The sequence below is a fragment of the Tachyglossus aculeatus genome, chromosome 22, assembly GCF_015852505.1.
Source record: "Tachyglossus aculeatus isolate mTacAcu1 chromosome 22, mTacAcu1.pri, whole genome shotgun sequence".
NCBI classification, from domain to species: Eukaryota; Metazoa; Chordata; class Mammalia; order Monotremata; family Tachyglossidae; genus Tachyglossus; species Tachyglossus aculeatus.
In genome coordinates, this window is record NC_052087.1 from 14,415,995 (window position 1) to 14,440,261 (window position 24,267).

At 38.9% G+C, this 24,267-nt stretch overlaps 1 protein-coding gene across 4 annotated transcripts in view; it reads right to left on the reverse strand.

Annotated features, from left to right (window-relative positions):
• Positions 1 to 24,267, reverse strand: part of ANO5 (anoctamin 5) — a 95,072-nt gene that overhangs the window by 35,190 nt on the left and 35,615 nt on the right. For 2 of the 4 annotated variants that reach the window (XM_038764789.1, XM_038764788.1), the window contains 4 exons: positions 22,543 to 22,590; positions 5,672 to 5,785; positions 2,064 to 2,132; positions 1,018 to 1,302 (listed from right to left, as the gene is read on the reverse strand). In XM_038764789.1, the coding sequence (XP_038620717.1) occupies positions 1,018 to 1,302; positions 2,064 to 2,132; positions 5,672 to 5,785; positions 22,543 to 22,590 (516 nt within the window). Of the gene's footprint in view, positions 1 to 1,017; positions 1,303 to 2,063; positions 2,133 to 5,671; positions 5,786 to 10,837; positions 10,880 to 22,542; positions 22,591 to 24,267 lie in introns of all 4 variants that reach the window. The other 2 variants (XM_038764791.1, XM_038764790.1) reach the window with 2 other exon arrangements.

Consider the following 24,267-nt stretch of genomic DNA (forward strand, 5'->3'; position numbering starts at 1 on the left):
GAACCTCCAAACAGTTCACCCTCAGATTGTTTCAAATACTGCCCATTTTGGTGAATAAAGATCTACAAAGATCAGGACTTTTTCTTCACAAGATATCCAGAAATAATGCAACAACTTGAGTGAATAGATGCCTATTACTGTGCTATGTATTGTGTGTATGTTCAGTTAGTAACTGACTCACTGCTAATGCATCTACCAATTCCATTATATTGTAATCTCCCAAGCACTTAATATGGTGCTCTGCACACAGGAAGTGCTCAAATATGATTGATTGCTAACCCCATGTGAGAGATTCATTCATTCATTTAATTGTATTTATTGACAGCTTACTGTGTGCAGAGTACTTTACTAAGCGCTTGGGAAGTACAAGTTGGCAACCTATAGAGACGATCCCTACCCAACAACAGGCTCACAGTCTAGAAGGGGAAGTCACAGTCTAGAAGGGGGAGACTAGCCAAAATCTATATAGCTCTCCAATTTCTCTTGTCAGGTTTAGCTAGCAATCATATTTATTTATTGCACTTAGGAAAGTACAATTATCTAGCTATAATTATCCTGAATTTGCCTGAAATCTCCTGATAATTGAGGAAAAAAGCTTGGTTTGGGGCTTGAAGCATTTAGATTAGTTGCCTCTCTCAGGCGCACACATACACAAACAATATAATAATAACAATAATAGTATGTAAGTACCAACTATACGCTGAACACTGTACTAAACACTGGGATAGATATGATACACTCAGATCAGACACAGTCCCTGTCCCCCATTTGGGGCTTTCAGTCTAAGGGAAAGGACAGGTATATTATCCCCTTATAGCAGATGAGGAAACTGATGTTCAGGGAGGAAACTGACGGCAGAAAAGTGCTCAAGTTCACATAGCAAGCAAGGGTCAAAGCCAGCACTAGAACCCAAGTCTCCTGATTCCTAAGCCCATGCTCTTGCCACTATGCCACAGTACTTCACAAAGAGGAAGATTCTGATTTTTTAGGAATCAGGCTGAGTGTTGGTCTACTTACAATTCTGTTCCTTGTTGAGGGCAGAAAGAAACTATTTTCATCTTCAATGATGAAGAGTTCTTGCTTCTGTTTGCTGAATGGGGCTGTGAAGTAATCGAGTTCAGGATGCATGATTTTCTCTGGCAGCCGAAAGGGCTCGGAGATACATTCCAGGGGGTTTTCCTTGGTTGGGGGAAGATCGCTTTCCCGAATAGGCATTTTAATGTTCAACACCTCAGCGTAGGTGGCCAGCACCTCCCAGGGGGCATGGATCTTGACAAAATACGTTTTGCCATCTTCGGAATCCTGTCCGAGAAGAGTTTGAGTTGATCAGTTAATTGGCAATTGCGGTGCGGAAATGAAATCAAAAGGCTTATTCTAAAGCATGCAAGAAACATATATTCCCTGCTCAATTTATTGTTATACAAAGGGGAGATGAAAGGGAGAAAGACAATCCAGGCAAAACCACCAAATATTAGTCCAGTGCTCTGTGCACAGTGGTTACTCAAAACATGATTTAATTGAATGGAATTATTAAAGAAAATGTCTGTTTTCACTAGACTCAATGCTACCCTGAAAACTGAAATTTTGAAACAGCCCTTTCCTTTGTTATGATCAGGCTAAAATGAAATTTTTTATGCTTACAAAACCTCAAAATATGGACTTATGTGCAATAGTATTGCTTTGTTGGATTAACTAGCAGCCTTAAAGAAAATGTTAAGTTGCCATTTGACCAGATCCAATAACTCATGAGTAATGAACATTTTCAAATTGCCGTAAGAAGATTAAGGTAATTTCTCAGCATTGGAAACCTTCACCTTCCCCATTGAGAGCTCCATTAGCTCACAATGCTGATGACATGAGAAACTGGCACACTAGAGCACTTCCGTTCCCACGTTCACCAGATTCAATAAAAAAATAAACAATGGGTGTAAGGCAGCACTGAAGACCCATTTAACAAAAACAAAACAAAACAAAAAAAAAACCCTGTGAAGATAGCAACCCAATCCAGTATCTTATGCCTATTTGCTGCCTAATAACATATAGATTGGTAACCACAATGTTACCTTTTTGTCTTCAGTTTCCAACTCCAGGCCAGCCTTTAAAAGGTTTTTTTCAAATTCTCTTCTTCTTTCCTAAAAAGAGCCAAACAATCATTCTAAAATGACCAGTCTGTCATTGTGTTATTAACCTCACCTCCTTAATTCAAAAATTGATAAAATCTTCAGGCTGTGGGTTTCTTTAGGATCAAATATTTTCACAGAAGGGAAGAAAGATTTTTCTCTGGTGTTGCACTGAAAGCATGCTCACCTCATTCCCTCAATAGCAATACTTTCACTCTTTATCCTTTCTGTTTTCAAAGTGGGAATGGGAAAGGAGAGCTCAGCTCCACTACTGAAGATCCCCAATTCCAAATTTATTGGCTTATTCAATCACTGTAGATGTCCAGGAATGAGTTGGGAGGAGTGGGAAGAAAGACCATCCATTTAGTTTTTTAGAGTAGAAATAATCTGTTTTCAGTTAATGGAAATTCTAATTAAAGACTGCAGACAATTTGTTTCTTATCTTCACTTAGGAGCCAAAATTGTTCGTGGATGTTTAGGAAATGGGAAGTAAAGAGTTTTTGCTACATTAGCATCCTAGGAAAATGGGAAGAATATTCCCGAAGTAAATAGAGTATTCCCAGCTGGAAGATCAGTTAATAGCACTGGGCAGGCCTGAAAAGAGGATGGTACTTGAGTACAGTATAAGTCCTTAGATAATTCAGTGGACTTTTGGCTCCCATATGAATTTCCCTATTAGTCTTTGGCAAATTTCACTCAGTCTCTCTAGGATATATCCAGCAACTTTTCATTGTAGAAAAATGCAATTCTTAGAATAAATATCAACTGTGAAGGCAGATAAGAATTAGAGGAATGTCAAAATTGAACACAATGCTTTTCTTATATCTGCCTTAATGGACAATTAACATTTTGACTGGCTTTGAATTTCATTCATGATTAGCAGTCACAATTTTGAATTTGTTTTTAGCTGGAATTAATTCGTACACTGGGTGATTGCACCTTAATTCTTCCAACCATCTATTAAATACCTGGAGGATACAAGGCACTGCAGAAAAAAAAAAAAAAGCTTTCTAATTCTTAAGCCTGTTCATAAGCCTGTTCTATCTGACTAAGAAAAAAGGCTTTTGTAATAAAGCTAAAGGTAATAAACAAGCAAGCTTTCAAAGTGAGTTATGGATTCAGGCAGAGTGCCTAGAGGAATCATTTTTCTGTAAATGCAGAACACAGCTCGTAATTGGCTTAAGAACCAAAAAACTGAAAGTGCAGTTCTTCAGTTTGGGATTTTTCCAGTCCACCACATCAACTTAAGGAGGAAATAGAGAATAAGGAAGAACATATCAATCCTAAAGGTCAACAGACCCACACAGGTAAATAGAATAGGCTAATTTAACATGGTGTTGCTGAGTAGCAAATACTTCAAATTTAATTCCAAGCACACAGAATAGAAAGCAAATATTGTTATCCTTCTTAGCAACTGCCTGGAATAAAAATGTATCATCAAAGGTTATACTTCATTTATTCTTTTCCAGACCTGTCATTCCTCATAAAAGCAGAATTCACATTAGCCAGGGCACTGAAACCTGTCAGTCTTGAAAGATGCAAAATCCATTTCTCTTTCTAAAGGATAAGTATTGCATTCATGTTCATTTCTAAGTGTTTTACAAAAGGTCATGGCTATGAAAACACATATCAATGTAACACAAACCAAGTAGAGCACAAAAGAGTGTTGTACCTCACCAGCATGTATTTATTAGAAATCCTGACCTCCTATTCTTAATAAATGAATAATGAATTTTGTTTTCATTGAATGGCTGTGATGAAATTAAAATTCTTTCCCTTGCTGATATAAAACAGAAAGTAAAGCTTTATTTGCTCTGGGGTATTATGAGTATTTGAACCCTACTTATTTAATGCTAGAGTTATAAGGGTGAATACAGAGTTGTAATTAGGTGTGACAGTCAGTTATCCACTATTGTGTTTCAAGAGCAGAACATTCTCTTTTCCAAAAATGCAGTGGTGCTGAAATCTTATTCACTGCAAAATTTTACATGATCCAAGAAGCAGAAGATTCCCTAGTTGTGATCACCCAAATCCAGTGATAGCTTATTAATGCACTGACCAGTATGAGATGATACTAAAGAAGAAGGATAAACACATTAATCTAATCTTACACATCTCCCATATATACCCTCATCTTTCCAACTAAACAGCAAGTATAACCAATACAAACTCTGGTTATATCATACCTAGGCTTTTGTATCAGCCTCCTTGATGGTCTCCCTACCTTCAGTCTCTGCAGCCTCGACTCTATACCATTGTTGGGTAGGGGCCATCTCTATATGTTTCCGATTTGTACTTCCCAAGTGCTTAGTACTGTGCTCTGCACATAGTAAGCGCTCAATAAATATGATTGAATAAATGAATGAATGAACTCCTGGAAGTCCTGATTGGCTCACATCTCTACTCAACACGCTCTCCCACCACTGGCTTCTTGGTCCTCCTCATCAAACAAAAACTCCCAATAATCTGTGTCAGTGAGGTCTTCGCCAATTTATCTCTCCTATCTGCTCTGTTCACCTTCTACTTCCTAATTCACTCTTTTGTTCATCGCAAGCTCACCTAGTTGTGCTTCACTCGACTTCCAAATTTCCATTCTCTTTCTTCCGCATGTTGATTCCCAAATTAGAACTCCCATTCTCCCTCCCCAAATTCCCCCACATTTGAAGCCTACCTCTTCCAATAAGGCTTTCCTGAAGAATTCCCAGAACCCTAAGTGTACACTACACATCATCCATATCTAGCATTTATGAATTTCTTTATACCCATCCTCAGTCCTGTTGAATATGTTCATTCACTTATTCATTTTTATTACCCTATGTGTAGATATTTTTATGACTATCTCCCCACTTAGACTGTAAGCTTTTTAAGCAGAAAGTGTCATTTCTTTGTTTTGTATTTCCCAAGGGCTTAGTACAGTACATTTCACAAAATGGAATACAAATACTATTACTATTAATCTGGTTTCCCAGTTCAAACTGATACCAAAAGAACCAGCATTTCCTTCCATAATGGAGGAGATCGCTCTGCTTTCCTTCGTACCCAATTATGCATTTTGACACTGGGGCTGTAGCCAATCCCAAGCCAAACTGGGCTCCAAAATGTGGGACAAGGGACACAGAGAAGCTTACTGTTTAGTTATAGTATTGGTGCAAATCTATATCGATAATTTGAATTAGAGATTATTTTATTGTACTTCTGTGTTAGTAACTCTAGGCCATTCAGCACTATATGCACAGTATTTAAATATGTATTTGATAAGCTGCAACTCTTACCCACACTTTAGATGTAATGACTCTATCTAGTTTGAGTGAAAAAGGGACTAATAGGCACTTTTAATAATTGTGCAGGAAAACAGAGGAGGAATGTTTTTCTGACAAAATAAGTAAAATGAGATGCTTTTAGATGCTCTGTGTATCAAATGCATATCAGCAAGCCATTTTAAATACAAAAAGTGATCTGAAATACGGTTAAGCATAGGAGCTTTCGGATAAACTTCTGAAAAGATTCATTTTGTTTCAATTTCCAATTCATAATAGTTCTTGTTTACTTACCACCTTTTTCTCCCCTTCCTGCTTTGGATCATCAACATAAGAAAGTACAAAGTCTATGCGTCGTGTTCCATCCCTGAAGAAAACAGAATCCTTGCTTTGTTGACGTTTGTCAAACTGTGGAAGAGACCAAAGATGTGAATTTGACTGTCCGGCTTTATAAACTAAACAGAAATGGTAAAAAAAATGAAAGTGGTTTTCTAATATTTGGGAGGAATTTGGTTAGAGCCTTGGATTGCAATCCAAGACAACCATCCCAAGAGTGGACTCGCCATAGTACTTAACGACGGAAAACAAAATTGATTTTTGTTGGTTTTCTGCAAATAAAAAACCGTTCATTAGTGGTTATGCATCAAATACCGAGAAACTGGGACAGGGGTTAAAGGGAGGCTTGCATGCATACAAAACCCGAAGCTATATATGCTGAAATGCAGAATCAAAGAGTTGCTCATTAGTTTCCTTAAAAATGTACTAACTGCTATGTGATTTCATAGTAGAGGACACAATATTTTCATCTTTTGCTTTGTTCTGATAATCTTGTTTGAACACTGGACAGTTTCATTGTAAAGTTAATGATTAGTCTTTGACTATCACTTTACTGGCAGTCTTTATTTAAAAATATGAAAAAATATATTTTTAAACAAAGGAAAACTTGGAAAGCAGGAGGTCATCAGCATTTCTAACTACAAAGAAGCCCCACGCACTCTTTCGAAGCATGGCTCACTTCACCAGGGGTTACCCAGAATGAAGAGGGATCTATACTGGACTATATTTATGTGCTCAGTGTTTTAATTAGAATACAGGGACAAATGGAGCAAGTTCTATTTGTAGTATAACTTGCTACTTCCTTCATAAAATACCAAGAAGTGCATTACAGAGTAGCTTCTCCCCAGAAAAAAAAAAGATTTACTTCTCATTAAACAAAATCGTCACTTCCTCATTTTTATTTGAAGCTACCCAAAATGTCTGACGTGACTCATACTCATAGCTCATTTCATTACATTACACATTGGTGAGTGTTTCCATGCTTTGTTTAACAGCTGCATGACTTGCAACATAGATGTTGATCAAGGTGATTTTGGAAGAACAATATATGGAGACTTCATCACACTTCCATAATATAGTGTACAACGGTCTCTAGAAATCTATTTTTCTGTCCAATTCTAGAGTCAAGCTTGCCTACCATGTCTTAGTAGGACAGGGTCAAATCTGGGCAGGGACTGAAGAACACCTCATGAGAATTCCAAAGTTTTTTGCTCAAATCATCTCCTAACAACTGGGGGGGGGGGGGGGGGGGGGAGGGGGGGTGTGTGTGTGTGTGTGTGTGTGTGTGTGTGAGAGGGGGAGAGAGAGAGATATTAAGTGAGAGTAAATCCTTTCGACTGAGCTCATTTTGGGCAGGCAGCATGTGCCAACTCTCTTGTTCTGTAATCTCCCAAGCATTTAGTACAGTGTTCTGGCACATAATAGTGCTCAATAAATACCACTGATTGATTGGTAAGAGCACAGGAGTATGTAAACCAGGCTGGTCTTGGAGCATGAAGGCACTGAGAAGCAGCGTGGCTTAGTGGAAAGAGCACACAGACTTGGGAGTCAGAGGTCGTGGGTTCTAACCCCGGCTCTGCCACTTGTCAGCTGTGCGACTTTGGGCAAGTCACTTAACTTCTCTATGCCTCAGTTGCCTCATCTGTAACATGGGGATGAAGACTGCAAGCCCAACTTGGAACAACCTGATTACCTTGTATCTACCCCAGCGCTTAGAACAGTGGTTGGCACGTAGTAAGCATTTAACAAATAACATCATTATCACTGCTCTTATTGAAGAGGTAGTGTAAGAGCACTTGCTTCAGTGAGACCCTCTGCACATTTCTAACAAAGAACTCTCCGTCTGACTTCATTTGAGTGTGTGTCAATCTGTGCCTATGAACATGTAGTTATATACAACAAATGGGAGAAATGTAAATCAAGCCTAATCCTCACCCTCCTCAACTCATGTTGAGTTAGCTTTGGAGTCAGAGGTCATGGGTTCAAATCCCGGCTCCTCCAATTGTCAGCTGTGTGACTTCGGGCAAGTCACTTCACTTCTCTGGGCCTCAGTTCCCTCATCTGTAAAATGGGGATTAAGACCGTGAGCCCCACATGGGACAACCTGATCACCTTGTAACCTCCCCAGCGCTTAGAACAGTGCTTTGCACATAGTAAGCGCTTAATAAATGCCATCATTATTATTATTATTATTATGTGGGTTGTGGTACCTTTAGAGGAGCCACATGAGGACAGTTTAGGGGATCTCTAACTGAAAACATGTCTATAGTGCTTTTAGGAGTAAGACTGGATGAAGATATCAGACTTGGGGACATTTTCCCATCCAGTTACTGGGTGCATTATTTACTAAAGTGGAAAATATCTCCCTTGTTAAGATGAGTATATTATTTCACCTCATCCCTCTGCACCTATACTATGACAATAAGGAACTGCTGCTAATTACAACTCTTGCCAGAGAGAAACATGACCGGAGAAGGGAATTTTGTATGTCTAATGTCTGAAGGCCAGATGGGTGGACAACAGAATTTTGTATGTCTAATGTCTGAAGGCCAGATGGGTGGACAACAGACCTTCTCCAGAAGAGGAAGGGAAAATCAGGAGCAAATTGTTATCTTTCTTCTTTATTACTTGTGACTGCTATATTCACATCTTGATCATACGAGGGCATGGTTTCTGAATTTAGCTTAATTGTTTGGTGTTATAGTTGGAAAATTTTGCAACCTCTCCTATGCTTTTTAATGAAGATTACATCATGGGCATCAGAATGTAAGTTAAGCAACCTGAAGCCATGTAACATGAAGGGGCAGTTTCAAGATTACTCATAACTAAAAACTGATGGGCCTCCAATTCAAACTCCAGCCAACTGAGTTGGGGTGGATGCAAATTAAGTGAGGTAAATGATCAAAGTACATTAAGAAAATATTTTGGTTTGGGTATTTTAATTTCAAATATGAGACCAAGGTGCACTTACTCCTTTGTATACAAATACTTATCTTACATATATATCAGGGCCTCTGTTCTCTCTCCATCTTAGATCGTATATACCTGTAGGACAGGGCCCAAGTCTATTTAGATCATCTCAACAGATTTTAAACAAAGGCTCATGTAATATGATTGCTATTTAACAAATACTGACTGTAAAAGCTAGTTTTGATGGATACAAGGTACATTAAATCTAGAAATCAGTCTAAGAGGACACACCAATAAACTGTATTTATTGAGTGCTTACTGTGTGCAGAACGTAATACTGAGTACTTGGGAGAGTACAGTATAACAGAGTTAGTAGACATGTTCACTGACCACAAAGAGCTCACAGTCTAGTAGAATACCTAGCTCAAGAATAAAAATGAAAATAATTAAAGATTTTCTTGCTTTTTAGATTTTAATAAAGACTTAAATGCAGGCAGATCTGTTTTGTGTGGTACAATGAGACAGAAAATAATAGAGTTGCAGCCAATCTGGAAATAGTTCTTCCTCTGAACTGTAAGTTCACTAAAGGCAGGGAACATGCTTACCAACTCTGTTATACAGTACTTGCCCAAGTGCTTTGTATAGTACTCTACACATAGTAAGTGCTCAATAAATATGACTGATCCCGAGCAGATATTAGAGGCAAAGTACCAAATTGAGTATCACAGAGAGTTGTAAAAGTATTTAGTATCTACCTATCTTCCCTGGATAAGTCCTCTTTTCCCCAGCTCCCTCTCCCTTTTACATCACCTATACTCTTGAATCTATGAGCTCTGAGCATTTGATAGATATTCACCCCACCCTCAACCCCACAGCACTTATGTACATATTATATTATAAATTATTCATTTATATTAATGTCTGTCACCCCCTCTAGGCGGTTAACTCGTTGTGGGCAGGGAACATGCCTACCAACTTTGTTGTACTCTCCCAAGTACTTATTACAGTGCTGCATACACAGTAAGTGCTCAATACCATTGATGATGTTGATGACTACGTATAACTGCATATTCTTCAGTTATTTCATCCTGTGCACTACCAGTTATATCCTTGTTCTTCCTCCTGCTCTATGCATAAACTATTTATTTCTACATGCCTCCTTCACTAGACTCTAAGACCAGTGACTGAGGTCTGTGCATCTGCTGTACTCTCCTAGGTGCTTAGTGCAGTATAGCTGTACTATAACCAGGTAGACACTAAATACCAAGGATTGAATCATTAAAGAAGCTGACAAGGTATACTTTTTTATAATGCTCAGCATGGTTAGAGACTGATACAGTCTCATCAAAATAAAATTTCCTCAATTATTTTTCTAATATTTTGGGCAGAGGAACTAGATTAAAGAGAGCCAAATGAAAACAAAACTATCATCAAAATGTTGTGCCTAATATGGAAAGGTGAATGCCAGTAAATGACTAAAACCACCTTTGTGGTCTCTGCATCATGGGTGGTTGCTGCTTGGTAAAAAGGGAACACAAAACTTTTGAAGCCATTTGGGACGGTGTGTATTGTGTCTTATAGAGGGGCTGCATTAAAGATACAAAATTTGTGCTACTGTTCTTTTTTTCTCCCACACATATCACAGAATTAATTCAGAAGAGCTACAATTCTGAGAAGCAGCATGGCTTAGTGGATAGCGCACCGGCCTGAGGGTCAGAAGGATCTGGGTCACAATCCTGGCTCTGCCATATATCTGCTGCGGGACCTTGGGCAAATCACTTAATTTCTCTATGCTTCAGTTACCTCAACTGTGAAATGGGGATTAAGAGTGCGAGCTTCATGTGAGACAGGGACTATGTCCAACCTAACTCATATCTACCATAGCATTTAGAACAGTGCTTGCCACATAGTAAGCATGTAATAAGTACCAGTATTATTATTATTACTAATAATAATAATTCTAAGCACTTAAAAGTTGGGAAAGGAAGCTGTAAATGCTCCCTCTAAATAGGATCACACAATAAGCAATTGCACTGCTTCTCCTGATCATAAAGTAGCTTGAGAACTAGGGAATGGGAGAAGGAGTCACTAAAGAAAAAAAAAAGTATTCATCTGAGTTGGAGAAGGCTGAGTTAGAGATGCCACACAATGAAGCAGGTTATCTGAGCCTGCAGCCATCCAAATCAGTAGCAATAGCATCCAGCACGGGTTTACCATGAGACGCCGCTTCAGGAACAGATTATATTTCTTTGCAGTCTGTGAAACAACCAACAGAGAATTAGCAAACACTTTCTAATCCAAGGATGTTCAAGTTAGGTTTAAGGAGGCTCAGTGTAACCATTCTGGGGAATAGGAGTTATCCTATTTTGGAAAGTGAATTTCTTTTCTTGGCAGTGCTAAGCATGAGGAGTAGGTAGAGCCAGTCATAAATTTAGTGTTCTAGATGGCCTTGCCACTCTGTTGTAGTGATATCACCACTACTGCTGCTTCTGCTAGAGCACGTTTTTGCCATCCTCTCCTTTTCTTCCCTGAGCCATGACTCAAGTTGTTTGTCTTAGGAGAGAAAATTATCACAGCAGATAGTCTAATGGAGAGATAGAGGGGAAAAGGAAGTTTCTACAGATGGAAGGAGGGGAAGTACAAAGGTATGCAGTCCCGGGACAGGCATACCTAAGTAAGGTTCAAGTTATATGACAACAGACCCACTCATTATTTCAGAATCTGCCTGGAAATAGAATGGTCAGTGTGCGACAAAAATACTGCAAAACATATCAACTTTTACTGCATGGTGTATTTGAAAAACTGCTCTATAATTTGAATTAGAGTCACCAAAAACACATTAATGGAGTAAAAAGTAACTTATTTCAGCCAACACTTTGATAAACTAAGTATAGTTCTTCTTTTTATGGTTATTCTTCTAAAATAAGATGCTATCTGGTGAAAGAGACAGAAATGGGAAGGATAATGAAAAAATACATTAAATGAGGCCAAGCATGCATTAGGTTGTACAATTAATACTTCACACAACGCAAAACCCAAATTCAACTGAGTATTTTGGTACTTAGTCAAAACGATAAGGATTGTTCCTCAAGTCATCCTTTACAGTATTAGTGAAACTAACTTTTCCTGTTTGCTGCTGTCAGAAACAAACAGGTCAAACCCATTCATGGCATAGTGGACAGTGAGTCAGAAGCTCATGAGTGCTAATCCAGGCTCTGCCACTTTTCATTCATTCAATCGCATTTATGAACACTCACTGTGTGCAGAGCACTGTACTAAGTGCTTGGGAAGTACAAATTGGCAACGTACAGAGACGGTCCCTACCCAACAATGGACTCACAGTCTAGAAGGGGGATATAGAAAACAAAACAAGGAGACAGGTGTCAATACCATCAGAATAAATAGAATTATAGCTATATACGCATCATTGATAAAATAGAGTAATAAATATGTACAAATATATACAAGTGTTGTGGGGAGGGGAATAGGGTAGGGCAGAGGGGTGATTGGGAGGGGAGGAGGAGGAGGAGAAGAAGGACTCCTGGAGGAGGTGAGATCTCAGTAGGGCTTTGAAGGGAGGAAGAGAGCTAGTTTGGCAGATGAGAGGAGGGAGGCCATTTCAGGCCAGAGGTAGGACGTGGGCCAGGGGTCGACAGCAGGACAGGCGAGAACAAGGCATAGTGAGGAGATTAGTGGCAGAGGAGTGGGGTGTGAAAGGAGAAAAGGGAGGTGAGATAGGAGGGGACGAGGTGATGGAGAGCCTTGAAGCTGAGAGTGAGAAGTTTTTGCTTGATTCGAAGGTTGACAAGAAACCACTGGAGATTTTTGAGGAGGGGAGTGACATGCCCAGAATGTTTCTATACAAAGATAATCCAGACAGCAGAGTGAAGTATAGACTGAAGCAGGAAGAGACAGGAGGATGGGAAATAAGAAAGGATGTTGATGCAGTAATCCAGTCAGGATAGGATGAGAGATTGAACCAGCAAGATTGCGGTATGGATGGAGAGGAAAGGGCAGATCTTGGCAATATTGTGGAGGTGAGACTGAAAGGTTTTGGTGACGGACTGGATGCGTGGGGTAAATGAGAGAGCAGAGTCAAGGATGACACCAAGGTTGCATGTTTGTGAGACGGGAAGGATGGTAGTGCCACCTACAGTGATGGGAAAGTCAGGAAGAGGACAGGGTTTGTGAGGGAGGATAAGGAGCTCAGTTTTGGACATGTTGAGTTTTAGATGGAGGGCAGATGGAGATGTCCTGAAGGCAGGAGGAGATACAAACCTGGAGGGAGGGTCAGAGAACGGGGTGGAGATGTAGATTTGGGTGTCATCAGCATAGAGATGATAGTTGAAGCTGTGGGAGTATAGACAGAGAACAGAAGGGGACCAGGAACTTACCCTTGGGGAACCTCTACAGTAAGGAGATGGAAGGGGGAGGAGGAGCCCACGAAGGAGACTGAGAATGAAGGCCAGAGAGATAAGAGGAGAACCAGGAGAAGATGGGATCTGCGAAGCCAAGGTTGAATAGTGTGTTGAAGAGAAGGGGGTGGTCCACAGTGTCAAAGGCAGCTGAGCAGTTGAGGGGGATTAGGATAGAGTAGAAGCCATTGGATTTGGCAAGACGGAGGTCATTGGTGACCTTTGAAAGGGCAGTTTCGGTGGATTGTAGGGGACGGAAGCCAGACTGGAGAGGGTCTAGGAGAGAGTTGGAGTTGAGGAATTTGAGGCAGCGAGTGTAGACGACTAGTTCTAGGAGTTTGGAAAGGAAGGGAAGGAGGGAGATAGGGCGATAACTAGAAGGGGCAGTGGGGTCAAGAGAGGGATTTTTTAGGATGGGGGAGACGTAGGCATGTTTGAAGGCAGATAGGAAAGGAACCACTGGAGAGTGAGTGGTTGAAGATGAAAGTTAAGGCCACTTGACTGCTGTGTGCCCTTGGGCAAGTCACTTAACTTCTCTGTGCCTCAGTTACCTTATCTGTAAAATGGAGATTATGACTGTGAGCCCCAAGTGGGACAGGGACTGCGTCCAACCTGATTTGCTTGTAACCACCCAGTGCTTGGTGCACTGCTTGGCACTTAGTAAGTGCTTAGCAAATACCACAATAATTATTATTAAAAACACAAATTTTACTCCCTCCTGCCAAGACTATGAGCCCCATGTGGAACAGGGACTATGTCCAGCCTAATTATCTTGTATCCACCTCACTACTTAGTACAGAGATTCTCACAAAATAAGTGCTTAATGAATCAGTCAATGGTATTTATTGAGTGCTCCAGTATGCAGAGCACTGTATTAAGCATTTAGGAGAATACAGTATAACAGAGTTGTTAGACACATTCCCTGCCCACAAGTAGCTTGGAATACAGAAGGAGCTTTACAATACCATAATTATTATTATATTAGAATACTGTCACCCCTAGAAATACGGTTCAGGACCAAGAGGATTCTTAACCTATTATATGAGGGAAATTATTATTTTGCTTTTTTACTCTACAACAAAGCAACTAAAAGTAATTATTTCTTGAGAGGGAACCAACAAAGGATGCTGGGGATGGCTGTGTGTGTGGTTTTTTTTTTTTTACATGCACCCTTTTGAGACCAAGAGGTCCAACACCCTTATGGAAATACTGGTCACTGGATTTAAAACATTACATACGTTGCCCAACTAAGAGTTAGAAATAGTTCACTGAACAATTTTTTTTTCCAGAAAAGGGGCATCACACCTGTAAATAGCACACTCTGGGAGTCCGGGGAAGGCAGGTACCTTTGACCTGAGGACTCTTGGGAAAACAGGGAAGTTTTATTTTCCAAGATCTCTTCATGTAGGTGGGGACCTTGTTTTGGGCCCTACTGTAGGTATTCTCGGTCTGAACATACCCATAGGCAGATTTTCAGAAGCCACCTAAACGACTAGCATACCAAGAAGGGGAGGGAAAAGATCCAACAGATCTACCCAAGGACCTCAGATTCCAGAATACATCCAGTCCAGTTCAGACTCCTCAGTGGAGTCCTAAGCTTATTCAATTTCAGTGTCTAAGATAGATAGCCTTGCCCCTCCGCTGTACTGCCATCACTACTGCTGCTGTTTCTGCTAGATCCTGTTTTCACTCCCTTCTCTGTTTGGGCCCTAATAACCACCAAACCATCATTGATCACCATCATTTATTCCTCAGTGCTTTAATTGGCAAGTATGGGTTTCAATTAGAAAAACCATCTCCTTCCAAAGACCTAATTTTCCAACCAAAAGGGAGAAGCGTATGTAGCGTCTATATGACCCTTCAGACCACAAAGAGTAACTTTGACACTCTCAGATGAAGGACAATTCTGACATTCCCTAAGGATAAAAGATGGAAATCAACAACAAAACCTCCACAACCTTTCCAATTAGAGACAGACATTTTCTATTCACAAATTCTTCTGAGCATGTAGTTTGAAATCATAGGAATGGACACACAAAACTGAACTGATAGCAAATCAATGGTAAATGATACCAAAACAGTCCTTTTCAAGTACTTAATGAATGACCACATTCCAAGTTGAAAGTCCATCTAACCTCTTTTCTCACAGATGCAACCTCTACAATGCAAGACAAATTCTAATTGATCACCATTTTGCAAATGCAACTGCGAGTCTGAAAACTGTACCCAGAAAATCAGGTGCCTTGGTAATGATAATATCAGCTCATTCAAAAGAAAAATGGAAAGTCATATGTAAGCAGCTAGCACGCCTAAGGATTTAGCAGCCTAAAAGAAGAGAAGTTTTTAACTCCTGTTTTGACAATTATACACCATGAAAACTGCCCTCTTAAAGGTCACCAATGATCTCTTTCCTGCCAAATCCAACAGCCCCTACTCCATCATAATCCTCGACCGCTTGTCTGCCTTCAACATGGTGGACCATCCCCCTTCTCTGTAAACATTATCTAAACTTTAGTTCATTGTCACTGTCCACGTCTGGTTCTCCTATCTTTCTGGTCACTCATTTTCGGTCTCTTTCACAGGATCCTCCTCTTCCTCCTAGCCCCTAACTATGGAGTCATTCAAAGCTCAGTTATGGGTCTCCTATTCTCCCCCTACACCCACTCCTTTGGAGAATTCATTTGCTCCCATGGCTTCAACTACCTTCACTATGTAGATGAATCCCAAATATTCATCTCCAGTCCTGATCTTTCTCCTTCTCTGCGGGGCATCCCTACTTGGATGTTCCACCAACCCCCCAAACTTAACATGTCTAAGCCAGAACCCCTCATCTTCCCATCCAAACCCTATCCTCACCTTGACCTTCATCATTGTAGGCAGCATCTCTATCTCTCACACAAGCCCATAAACTTGGCATTACCCTTAACTAATCTTGCTTATTCAACCCTCACACTCCATCTGTCACCAAATACTTTAGGTTCTACCTTCACATCATCACTAAAATCCACCTTTTCTTCTCCATCATTTGGTAACAAGCCTATTCTAGTGGAAATAGCATATGCCTGGTATTTGGACACCCTCAGTTCTAATCCTGGCTCCTCCATTTACCTGCTGTGTATTCCTGGGCAACTCACTTAACTTCTCTGTTCCTCAGTTCCCTTTTCTGCAAAATAGGGATTCAATACCTGTTTTCCCTCCTACTTAACCTGTGAGCCCGTGTGGGACCTGATTATTCATTCATTCAATCATATTTATTGAGCACGTACTGTGTGCAGAGCACTGTACTAAGCGCTGATTATCCTGTATCTACCTCTACACTCAGTACAGTCTTGGCATAAAATATGCGCTTAAATATTATTATTATTATTCTTGTTGTAATTATATTACTCAAACTGCTAATATATTGATCCAAGCACTTATCCCATCCTGCCTTGACTGCTGCATCAGACTTCTTACTAACCTCTCTGCCTCCTCTCTCTCCTCATTCCAGTACATTCTTCATTCTGCTGCCCAGATCATTTTTCTAAAAAGAGCCATTTAGTCCATATTTCCACACTCCTCAAGAACCTCCGGTGGTTTCCCATACACCTCCTTATCAAATAGAAACTTCTCACTATTGTTTTAAAGCACTCAATCACCTTGCCCCCTCTTATCTTACCTCACTGATTTCCTACTACAACCCAGCATACCCACTTATCTCCTCTAATGCTAACCTACTCACTGTACCTTGCTCTCATCTATCTTGATGCTGACCCTTGCCCATGTCCTGCCTCCGGCCTTGAACTCCTTCCCTCTTCATGTCTGACAGACAGTTGCTCTCCCCACCTTCAGAGCATTATTAAATCACATCTTCTCCAGAGGTCTTGCCTAAGTCCTCATTTCCCTTACTCCCACTCCCTTCTGGGTCACCCTTGCACTTGAAATGGTACCCTTCATTCACCCAACCCTCAGCCCCAGATAATTTATGTATATTTCTGTAATTTATTTTAGTATTTTTCTCCCCATCTAGACTGTAAGCTTGTTGCGGGCACTGAATGTGTCTACCAACTCTGTTATATTGTACTCTTCCAAATGCTTTGTACAGTACTCTGCACACAGTATGTGCTCAATAAGTATGGTTGATTGATTATAATAAAGGCATGAAAGGGGTCAGAATGCAGCAATTTATATTGGATCTACCACAGCAAATGCAAATAGTCTTCCAAGACTTGGCAGTTGACAATAAGATTCATTCATTTATTCAATCGTTTTTATTGAGCGCTTCCTGTGTGCAGAGAAAGCTCTTAATTCTTGGCTAAAGTAAATGGTACACTGACTCCCCTTCTTGCCCCTCTTGATTCTTGGCATGGAAACACAGTGAAGGAACAGAGTCCCTGTTTGTGTGCGGCATCAAGACTAAAACATCAAAAGAGTGGAAACCTATAGAGGAGTTTCTTGAAAAGAGTTTAATTGGAGAGGCAGTCTTTTTCAAAACAATATGTAAAGTATATAAAGCAATATTCTGACCCAAATTAGTAGGCTCTGCCTTAGGAGATTTTTGGGGTCCTCCATCAGAGTTAGATAGCAAATAGAAGGCAAATAGAGAAGTGTGAACACTTTGATTGATTTAATTACCCTTAGGAAATTAATTCAATTATCCCAAGGTCCAGGAAATGATATAAATTGTATCATTCTGAGGTATCAAAAAAAGAGATGCATGTATCTGCCTGAAAGAAAGCATATTTTAGTCTACTTTTCATAACAATATCCTCACAGGATCTTCTTAGCTATACTGAGAGAAATAAAATTGGGAAACTAGCTGATGTAAACAGCATCTTTATAAGAAAACCCTACTATTATCTAGCCTATCTCCACTCCTACAAATTGTCTCTTCCAATCCCATGATTAGTGGAAATGGAGAGCATCTGCTCATTACAATCTATACAATGCCTCTCACACATTTTCCTGAATTTATAGCTTCATAGCGCCACATTTGTAATTTTGAAAAGTACTGCCAAAAGTATCAGCATCAGCAAAACAGGTAATTCATTTGAAGAGATGCTGCTGCTAAAGCAATCATTAATTATTGATTTTGTCTCATTTCAACTCTTGGCACATTCATCAGCGGCAGCTAAAAAGCAACCCTAGCCTCTTAGAGCAGCACTTGTTCAGCTAAATAACTCTCTCTTAGATATATTAAAGATTTACAAATAACTCGTCTTTGCATCTAAAAATAATTACCAAATAAATTCACAAAAAAAATCTAAAGAGTTGGGACACTCCAAAATTGGGAACTGTTTAAGAGAAAGTTTTTGAAAAATATATATTATTCATTCAATCATGGTTATTAGAAGCACTATAGTCTTTTTGTGTATCAATCTTGGATATCATCTTCCTAAATCTACAAGTGTTCTGCTGAAGATCATTAAAAAATAGCTTAACATTTATAATGCATGTGTCTTCTTTGGCCCTTGTGACTATTTTCTACTTGCAACAATATTATTTGGATTAGTCTTGTACAAAAGAACCCAGAGAAGAAAGGTTTTGTAATGAGACCATAAGACCATAAGTAATGCCACTTCTGTATCACCTCATCCACTGAATGATCCATCTTACAATGTGATTTGTTTTCCTTTTCTATCACTAACTTTCCTTCTCACAGTCCATTACAGAGCTATCATTTATCTAACCCCTTTATTAATTTCCCAATATTTCAGCATGCACAATGTCCTGTGGTAATTTCATATGCTTACCATTAACTCTGTGAGAATGTGTTTCCTTTGATTTTGTACCTACTATGTTCAGGCTTCAGTGAATCCCCTCCCTATCCTGGAGATGTGGAACAACAAATCAATATTCAACCAGTCCTGCCTGATTTTTTAAACTTTAATAATTCCCCTCCCTGCCTTTATCTTTCCAGAAGGTTTCAGACCACACTTGTATAAAACTTCTTCCATTCCATTGATCTACAGGTTCCAAAAAAGTATAGATTCGGGGAACAGGAAGCACTCCATAAATATGATTGACTGACTGACTGATCAACCTTGCTGCCTACCACTCTACCATCTGAACATACTCCACGGTAGAATGCTGTGGAACTGGAAAACTTACTCAAATACTCAAAAAAATTTGATCTGGAATATTAACTGTGCAATCATTTTTTTTCAAATTGCCAACCACTGGCTCAAAGACTATTTACCTCAGTTTATCATGCTTCATACTATACAAAAATCATTACCAAATCAAACACTAACTCCACAGAATTGCCTTGTTATTTGCTCCAAGATTAGGTGAAAAAGAAAAAAATAAACTTGCAGGAATTTTCTAACCTAAGCTATATTAAGACTTTTCATTAAAATTCAGATCTTGAATTAACTGACTGTTATCCATTACAGCATCCTGGAGTTTTAAATGCCACACAATAGTAACACAGTTGCCATTATCAAATAGTAGGATTCATAGTACATGACATTACTGGAGCAATGCCATGAACTAAAGAAAAAATAAATCTTTAATGCCAATAAATTTCTCAAAGAAGGTTTCATGTTTGATTTTTAGTGGAGCAGTCATAGTTCAAAGGGGAGGGCTGGCAGCTAGTGAATCAGGGCAGTGTAGAAAGCTGCAGAACAGGACAAAACACAGATTCTCTCTAAACAGTCCAATTTCACTGGATAACTTCCAGAAACTTCTTAATGCAGCATTTTTGTTTGTTTAATTTCTGACTGAGTATTCATGGTTCAAAGAGGAGCACTAAATTGGTTGCTCCTTCAATATTGGAGCCACATTTGCTTTTTGAGAAACAGCCCTGTACATTTATCAAGAATTTTGAATGTAAAACTTCATGATGAGGTTCTTTCATAATCTATTCATTAAAAAAACCCACAGATGATCTTATTTTTGATATGTTTAGGATTAGAAAATAATTAAAATATTAAAAAACAAAAATTATAGCTTGGATTCAAGCTCCATATGTGATTTTTTTCAGGTGGCAAGTGTGGCCCAGTGGAAAGAGCATTAATCTGAAAGTCAGAGGACCTAGCTTCTAATCCTGGCTCTGCTGCTTGCCTGGTGGTCAAGTCACTTGACTTCTATTCAGTGATTGTTCTCCCCCCTACTTGGACATTGAGTCTCATATGGGACAGATACTGTGTCCAGCCTGATTATCTTATATAAAATAAGAGAAGAAGTGTGATCTAATGAATAGAAGTATGGTCTAATGAGTGTTCTAATCCCGGCTCCACCACTTGCCTGCTGTATGAACTTGGGCAAGTCACTTAACTTTCCTGTTCCTCAGTTACCTCATCTGTAAAATGGGGATTAAGCATGTGGGATATGGACTATGTCCAACCTGATTAGCTTGTACCTACTCCAGGGCTTAGTACAGCATATGGCACAGAGTAAGTGCTTAACAATTCCTATAAAAATTCCACTATTATAATTATTAATAATGTTATTACCTGGAATTAAGTCCAACACTTTGTAACATCTTTCTGGACAATGCTACTGATGAATGGAAACATTTAAAATGATTAACCAATAGTATTTGAGTACCTGTTTAGAATACTAAGCTCATGGGAGAGAACAAAAGGGTTTAACATAGTTCCTGTCCTCAAAAACTTTACATTCTAGAGTTGCTGAAGTAAATTACAAATAGAAGATCAGAGAGAATGACAGATGGATATGTACATGATAACGATGGATTTTCTCAGCACTTATTACATACCAAACACTGAACTAAGTTCAATGGTAGACATAAGATAAGCAGGTGGAACACAGGACCTGTCCCACATGGGACTCATATTCAAAAACATAGGGGAAGAAAAGGTAACAGAGTTAGTGAGTTTGGGCATTAGGCTACTTAAGACATATACCTAAATGCAGGGGGAGGCCATTTAATCCCAAGTGCTCAAGTAGCTCAGAAGTGATAAGGTGACATTAGGGGTACTATAACTTGGGGAAGGTAGAAATTTAGAAAGGCCTCTTGGTGGTGATGCAATTTGGAGGGCTTTAAAGATGAAGAGATCATGTTCAGTCAAATTTGAAGGGGGAGAGACTTCCACTCAGGGGGTCAATGATGGGACGGATGAAAATGAGGCACAGTGAAGAAGTTCAGTTGGGAAAAATAAAGAATGTTAAGTGGATGCGGAGGAAGAAAACAGTGGATCCGTAGGAAGAAGAGAGTTCATTAGGTGCCTGATTGAAGTTTCTGTTTGACATACGGAGGAATTAAAGTTTTAGAAAATGAAAGGTATTTTAGAAAAAACAACCCAGGTAGCAGAATGAAATATGGATGAGAAAGGGGTTGAAATTGGAGGCAGGGTGATGAGTTAGTAGTTTGTCACCTTTCGATTGAAATTATCTGGAAACTAGAGGTTTTCTTCCAGGAATCAACATCAGGCTTCTACAAAACACAGACCTACAAGGTTGAAACTGGGCTTATTTCTGAAGTACCTGTTACATTAATTGTATCCTCCTACCAGAGAGTACCTAGAGAATGTGACTAACGTAAAAGTAAATTTAAGGTTATGATGGTCTCGTTTATCTTGATTTAGGACAGATTTATAATTCTGGCAAGCCAGCTGGTTGCAGTTTTTCTACCCATTTTCCAGTATCGTAGATCCAGAAATTTTGTGAAATCTAATTTCAATAACATGTAGGCTCTTAGAAAGACCTGCATAGATCAGGAATATATATCGTTATTTGGAACTGGTAGATGAAAAAGACAAAGAATCTTAAGGCTTGTCCAAGTCCTAGAAGCAAACAGCATGGGCAAAACAAACTTTTTTTAAAAAAAGGAAAATGAACAAAGGAAATATTATCAATTCAGTAATTATTTAGGTAGTATTCTATGGTTTTTGGATTTCAGAATGTAAGGGCAATGGTTCTATGATGAAGATTAGGCCAGTTGAAATATCATGAAGGAAATGAACATAGCCAAATGAAAACCTAAGGAAATGAAAATCTCGTACATGACAGGGCTCAAGTTGCAATAATGTATGTTCAAAATAATAAAGGATATAGTCTACTGCACCATAAACACTTTCACACTCAAGGACTGTATATCAGTATGGTAGTGAAAAGAAAAAGTATCTTCTACATTAATAATGTAAGCATGAAAAAAGAACCTTTCACCGGCTAACCCACAAAAAATTAAAATGAAAAGCAAAAACTTTCCAGTTCTCACTCCTATGAGGTCAAAATTAGTTTAAAATTCATCACATTTATGCACCCCCTTTGAGCCTGTTGGATCCCTGTTGATTTTATGGGCAAGAGCAGGAAGAGGCAAATCCTCAACAGTAAACTTGCTAAACAAATAATGGAATGTTTCCCAAAAGCTAGATTATTAATTTACATTAAAGGCAACATCAGATATTGAACAGGAGGAACTGAAAAATTTCTGCAAAGGTTGGGGTTGGAAATGAGAGCTGAGGAAGGACAGGAAGAAGGAAGCTTTCAGGACCCACTAGGAAAAAGACACCGCAAACAGACCCATGCAAGGAGGTTTGACTACTGTTTGCTGCTTACCCCTTGATGATCAGAGATGAGTAAAGTAGTCTCAGTGCTGCTTAGGCCCTGCCAGTAGCATCATGGGAGAGATATAATGCTGTTAGTGATGATGCAAAGGCAATGGGACACTTTTGTTTAATCAACAACAAAACTATTTAGACGGAAACAAAGTTTATAATGGTGTTTAATTCTTTTTTCTTTCTTTCTTTCTTTTTAATTGTCCTAAGTCCCAAACTGGAGCCCAAGCAAAGCAGAACTAGTTAATCTCTTGGACATCTTTATTTCTTCAAAATAAAGAGTTTTGAAAATGAATACCTTGAAAGAGGACTAGTATATTTTTCTCTAAAAATTTGTGTTTGTATTAACGATAATGTCCTTTATCTTCACCTTTCTAATAATAATCATCAACTCCTCCAGTGTACATAAGTTAGGATGATCTGTTCTCATTTAGACAGATTTACTACCGCTATAAGGCATGCACAGTAAAATGCCAGATTCACATGCGTGAGCCTTATTTGGCAGGACAACATAATATGAAAACAAAAAGGAAGCAAGAAACCTTAAGCTCTAGTGTCACAATTTACTTTGCCATTAGCCTTTGATAAGCCACTTTATAGGACCTAAATTTAAGAATTAATTTGTGGGCAAGCATGCTTGACACAGGAGAGGTCACAGAAGTGAAAATTAGTAATGCACAATGTAGGTAGCCGGTGTAAATTACTAGGAAAAAAACAAATGCTGGGTGAATGAGATAAACTCAAGGTAGTCACAAAAAGAAAATTACCAAAACTATAGACAGTAGAATTGATAATCAGAAATTAATGATTACTTGAAAGGTAATAATATTCTTTGCATTGAATTAAAATTGTTTTCTGAAAATGAATCATATCAAATGTTGAAGACATACAATAGAAGACATTCCAGGAATTAGAGTAGATAAATATTTTAAAAATGCACCAATAAATAAGAAAGAGCAGTTTATTTTCCACACAATTTGCTTATTTTGTTTCTGAATTATAATGGGGTTTCCCATGACACCCCAATTTTGGTGTACTACAAACTGAGTTAACACACATGAAGGTCTTGTTCCCAGCTAGAGGACCATGGCCCCTTTCTGGTGCACGAATTATCACCCAATTAGTGAACTGTGGGCATTTCCATTTTTTTGATGTGGGCAGGGAATGTGCCTGTTATATTGTTATATTGTACTTTCCCAAACACCTAGTACAGTGCTCTGCACACAGAAAGCATTCAATAAATACAATTGATTGATCAAACAGCCACCTTGTGACCATCCCTGATGGTGAATTTGGACACAGCTCACTTTCCAGCCATACATACAGTGCCCCTTTCTTTACTACTGATACAGAAATGGCCTTGTTGAATTATGTGCAGGTAAACATGTGTAACAAATACATATCCAAAGTTTTCTTTGGTTTTTAAAGGATATAAATAAATTGCTCCCACTGGCTTAATAATGGAGCACATTCTGAGGTGTAATCTTCACTTTCTGGGCCATCTGGAAAAAGGCTGACTTTTTATTTAAAATTACTACAAGAAAAACACATCAGCAATTTTAGAGGCTCACTTATATTAAAACATCAAGAGAGTGAGAGGCTTTTTTTTTTTCTTTTTGCCAATTAAAAATGAAAGACTTAGGTGTATGAAAAGTGAAATTAGGTCATCTTTTTTCTTTTTGCTTTCCTTTAAGGACAGTTTAGACTCTATCCATTTCAGTGTTTG